Source organism: Petaurus breviceps, unplaced genomic scaffold (genome assembly GCF_028583685.1).
Source record: "Petaurus breviceps papuanus isolate PSGF00001 unplaced genomic scaffold, PetGlider_PUasm1.0 185, whole genome shotgun sequence".
Taxonomy (NCBI): domain Eukaryota; kingdom Metazoa; phylum Chordata; class Mammalia; order Diprotodontia; family Petauridae; genus Petaurus; species Petaurus breviceps.
This window is the reverse complement of record NW_027185797.1, coordinates 3,054,246-3,058,877: the sequence shown is the minus strand read 5'-3', so window position 1 is coordinate 3,058,877 and position 4,632 is coordinate 3,054,246. Positions and strand designations below refer to the sequence as shown.

Sequence of the window (4,632 nt, the reverse complement as noted above, 5' to 3'; positions counted from 1 at the left end):
ACACACACACACACACACACACACACACACACACACGCGCGCGCGCGCGCATTCTCCTCCCTTCCCTTTCCCTCTTCTCTTCTCCTTCCCCATGTGACATTTATATAAGGTTTGTTGGTGGTTCCCAAGTACACGGTTTAATCCCCATACTCTCTGATACCCTTCATAGTATCTATAAATAATGTGTAATCATAGCATACCTTTAACACCCACACTTCCACTGTCCTCTCTGTCCTGCATGTGCTTTGGGTTACAGCAGATTTAGATAAGAAATCTCAGATTTCTTAGGACTGACTCCCAACATCAAGAAAGCAAAGTCAGATCAAGAAGCATTTATTATGTGCCAGGCACTGCACTAAGAGCTAGGAGTACAAATATAAGCAGATGGTTCCTGCCCTCAGGAAGCTTATTTTCTAACAGGGGATGACAACACATAGAAGGAAGCTGAAGGAGGGAGAGAAGCTACCAAGGTAGGGACATGGCATTGAAAGTCCAGAGAGAACTTTTAATCATACTTTGAAAAAGGAATAGGTTTTGTCTGACCAGACACCCTGAATTTGGGCGCAGGGAACATGGCCACCACACTACTTGGTCTGCATAGAGACTTCTGCCACTTAGTGGAATAGGTGTCCTCTCCACCTCTTTAGGATTTGGCCTCCCCATTCACCAGAACCAGTCATGGACCAAACTGTGGGTTTACCAAGCTGCAATGATTTTATTGGCAAATAGATCATCTACTGAGCCTAGAGTCTCCTTGGGGCTGAGCATGCTACCCAAGGCCTATTTTAGCAGCATTCATGTTATCATTTCTTTCTTTCCCTCCATTGCATTCTTCCCCTGCCCTCCCTGATGTTCCAGGAAGCTACACAATCATAAACTGGCAAATGAAGGGCAGCCGCTCTTTGCACCGTTTGTCAAACCACTTGCCCGCAGCCACCCCGGACATGACAGCACAGTTTTCCACCTTCCCACCATCTGGCTGGGTGGTGATCTCTGTCTCCCAGTTCTTGTAGCTGATCTTACTGCCCGTCATGTCCACCCAGTTGCCTTCAGATGCCATGTCATTGAGGCCGAGCCAGATCTCTGCCTCGGTGCCTATGCCCTTGCGTAAGTATTCATAAAGGGAGTCGTTCTCATCGCCATTCTGTGGAGTGCTGAGGGTGCCCCCTCGAGAGATGCAGTCTTCACTCGCTTCATGATAGGTCTTGGCCTGAGGGAAGGCCAGAAAGCACTTCAGGTGGATCTTGGTGCCCTTTAGGCAAACTAGGAAGAAAAAAATGGATTCTCAGATACCTCAAATCAACCAGACCTACCCCACCCAGCTAGCAGGCCTGTCAATTCCTTCACTTAATAATTATTTGTCTAGTGCTTGCTATGTATGTGCAAGGCATCTTTGGGTCACTTGGATACTAGGGTTTCTGTTAGGCGTGCTTGGAGGACCGAAGGGTTGTCATATGGAGAGAGACTGGATTTGTTCAGCTTAATCCAAAGGGCTGAACTCAGTGTCCTGCGCAGAAGTTGCAAGGGGGGCAGATTTACTAAGGTTATAAGGCCAAAATTTCCTAACAAGAAGATTTGTCCAAAAATGTCCAATCACCAGTTTCATCTTCACTAGATCTAAAAAGGCTGGATCACTAAACTAAAAGGCTGGATCAATATTTTAGTGGGGATTCTTGGTCTAGTATGGATTGGATTTGATCATCACTGAGACTCCTTGAAATTCGAGATTCTCTAATTCTGTGATCTCCCTGAAGACCTAAAAGGGTTCTGTACATAGGTAGTAGGTGAGTAGACAGACAGATAGACAGACAGATGGAGACAGAAGGTAAACAGATGAAAAATAGATGGTCTCACATTCCCTGTGTCACACTGTCCCTCAATAGACTTAGACATCTCCTAGTTAAGTGCTCCTCAACCCAAATTATACCACAGACTGTGATATCTAATTTGTTACAGAATTCTTTGCTCTCTGCACTTCTAGGGGAGCTGTTGGTGGGAGAGAAGGGGAGGTCAAGGGAAGGGCCCCTACCAAGAGGGCACAGGGAATCAGCAGTGGGAGGACTCAGACAGGGAGAAGGAAGAAAAGAAGGAATTTTTTTCAGTTAGTAGGTTTTTTGAAGTAACAACCTTTGGCATTAAAAGTTTATAGAGCGATAGAAATTAATACTGAACAATCACCACTACCATTCCTGTTAATCAGTTGCTCTGTGACTCCAATCATCAGTCCTCTGACTCCCCTGTCCAAAACAGTCCTTCTTGGCCACCATTCCCTATGTGTACTGTCTTCCTTTTTCCTTTTTTAATGTAAGCTCCTTGCTGGCAAGAACTGTCTTACATTACTTACATTTTCCCCTAGTGCTTAGCACAGTGCCCAACACATAGCAAGAGCTTAATACATTTTTTTAAAAATTTCTCCATCCATACATTTGTCCATTCATTCATGGATTGGCAATTGGGCAGCAAGTATTTCTAGTCCAACCCCTTCCTTTTAAAGATGAGGAAAGAGAGGCTATGCAAATCCAGAAAGCTTGCTGGTTTGGGGGCCTCTGTGAGACTTGTAATACTTTCTTGCAGGAGGCTGCCTCTACTCTATACACACCAGCCTCTTCCTGGATTTTCTGGATACTTTAGTCCCCCATGCTTGCTTTCTCCATCTGATTCCCCAGCTGTTCTATACTGTCCTTGTTTTATGACTTTAGCAATAGGAGACCATCTGGAGCCACCTGATGGAGAAAGCCTTCTCCTTTCTGTAAAACGATATTACTTCTTCTTGGGTTTTCCTGGGTCACTGGGCAGTGGAGGTGACAGGTAAATTCCCCCCTCACCCTCATACACCCCTTATAGAGAGCTTGGGGAAGGTGGGTGTGGGAAGCTCATGGAAGGCTGCCTTTCCTAAGTACCAGAGAGGCCCCACTTCCTCCTCCTGCCAAGGCCTGAGGCTCTGATACCTGACCTTCCCTATCCAGCAGCTGGGACCCAATGGTCTCCATTGGCCAAAGTTCCCTTCCTTGGCTCTCCCTGCCTGCCACACACCTGCCACCAGATGATTGTATTTGGATGCTTTGTGTCCTAACGGCCTGCCTGAACCTTTTCCCACAGCCCCTAAAGTGTTCATATAAATTGAACAAGCACACAAGGGCACAGCCTGTTAGTAACAGAGTCAGGTTCTCTGACCTACAAACATACTTATTTCTCTCTCCCTACTCAAACACTGCTGATCGAGTTCATCTTCCTTGGACTTACCTCCCCTCTTAGCCTGGAGGCCTCCTGAGGTGCTGCAGGCACAACTCCTGTCCCTCTGTGTGCTCTGGAGGCCCAGCTCAGCATTATTCCTGCAGAGCATGTAAATTTTCCACCTCCACCCATGCTAGGGGTTGCCGACTATAAAACATTTTTTTAAACTAGCCATAGTATGACACATCAGTAAGAAGCAACTACAAAATCCTGCCAGCCAGCTGGCAGCCCTACCTTCTGCCCAACCCCAGCTAGTAAGGGGAAAATACAGAAGAGTTGTTTTGGCTATAAAAATATTAGGGAAAAAAAATCAGGCCTGGAAAGAATGACTTCACCAATGCCCAATTCATTTGGCTACAGAGCTAGCCAAGTGCAGCCACTTGTATCTGCTTTCTGTAGTGTGACTCTTTCTGATTGATTCATCCTGTGGCTGGCTGGAGGGGAACTCCCTGGGCGAGCCTCTGTCTGTTAGCCTCAATCCCCTTTCTATGGATAGAGTGTGTATTGACCAGGTGGTCCCTGTCAGCTCCTGGGGGCACTTTCTTACCTGTCTGGAGGGCCTGCTGCTCCTTTAATAAAGCCACATCCTGGGCCAAGCTGTCCAGCTGGCTCTTCATCTCTTCTATCATCTTGGTATTTGCAGGCTCTGAGAAACAAGTCAAGAGATAACAGTTGTGGAGCTTAGCAGGGATGGGAAAATCTTTCCACTTGTTTCAGCAATGAGGGCCCTGAGGGAAAATAATAAGCAACCACCACCCTTCTAATTCCTTTCTCACCCAATGGTCCTTCCACCTTCCCCCTCTCCTTCTCTTCCCATTTGCGGTTACTATGGTTTCACAAGTTAGTATAAATGTGAATTGTTTACATCCCGGCAGGAGACTTTGCTATTCACCTGCTCCAGAAAAGCAAAATAACCCATTTGTGAGAGTTGGGTTTCATTGTGTCAGATTGGGGTTGGGAGTTGCGGGGGCAGAAGGCCCTGCCATCTCAGACTGAGAACTAGGGCATGGGAAGCTGTCCCCCAAAATGGCCTTGGGGACTGTAGTTGGACAGTTACCACAATGATGATGGATCTCTCACCAAGGTTTGTCCATGACCCAATTGCCTTCATAAATGACTAATCAGGCTAACCAGGAACTGGCAGTTTTACCCATACTTTGCACAGATGTTTCCACAAATGGATTTTGGAACTCAGCTGTTAGCTTGCTATATGGGAGCTGTTTTGTTCATCCCATTATAGGGTCTCCCATACCAAACATGTATTCCTGAACTATGGTTTCCAATCACCTTATAGGTGATTGTCGGATTTGGAGCTGGGAGGGACTTTAGAGATTCTGTCCTTGAAAAAAGGCCTAGTCAAATCCATATCTACCTGAAAATTCCACCTAGAGCTTCTCT

General features: G+C 46.3%; 1 protein-coding gene across 1 annotated transcript in view; it reads right to left on the bottom strand.

The window, feature by feature from the left end:
* Window positions 1-691: 691 nt before the first annotated feature.
* Window positions 692-4,632, bottom strand: part of CLEC3B (C-type lectin domain family 3 member B) — an 8,068-nt gene continuing 4,127 nt past the window's right edge. The window contains exons 2-3 of the mRNA XM_069088340.1: window positions 3,782-3,880; window positions 692-1,263 (exon numbers count right to left, since the gene is read on the bottom strand). Of these exons, the coding sequence (XP_068944441.1) occupies window positions 863-1,263; window positions 3,782-3,880 (500 nt within the window). The 3' untranslated portion in view covers window positions 692-862. The remainder of the gene's footprint in view (window positions 1,264-3,781; window positions 3,881-4,632) is intronic.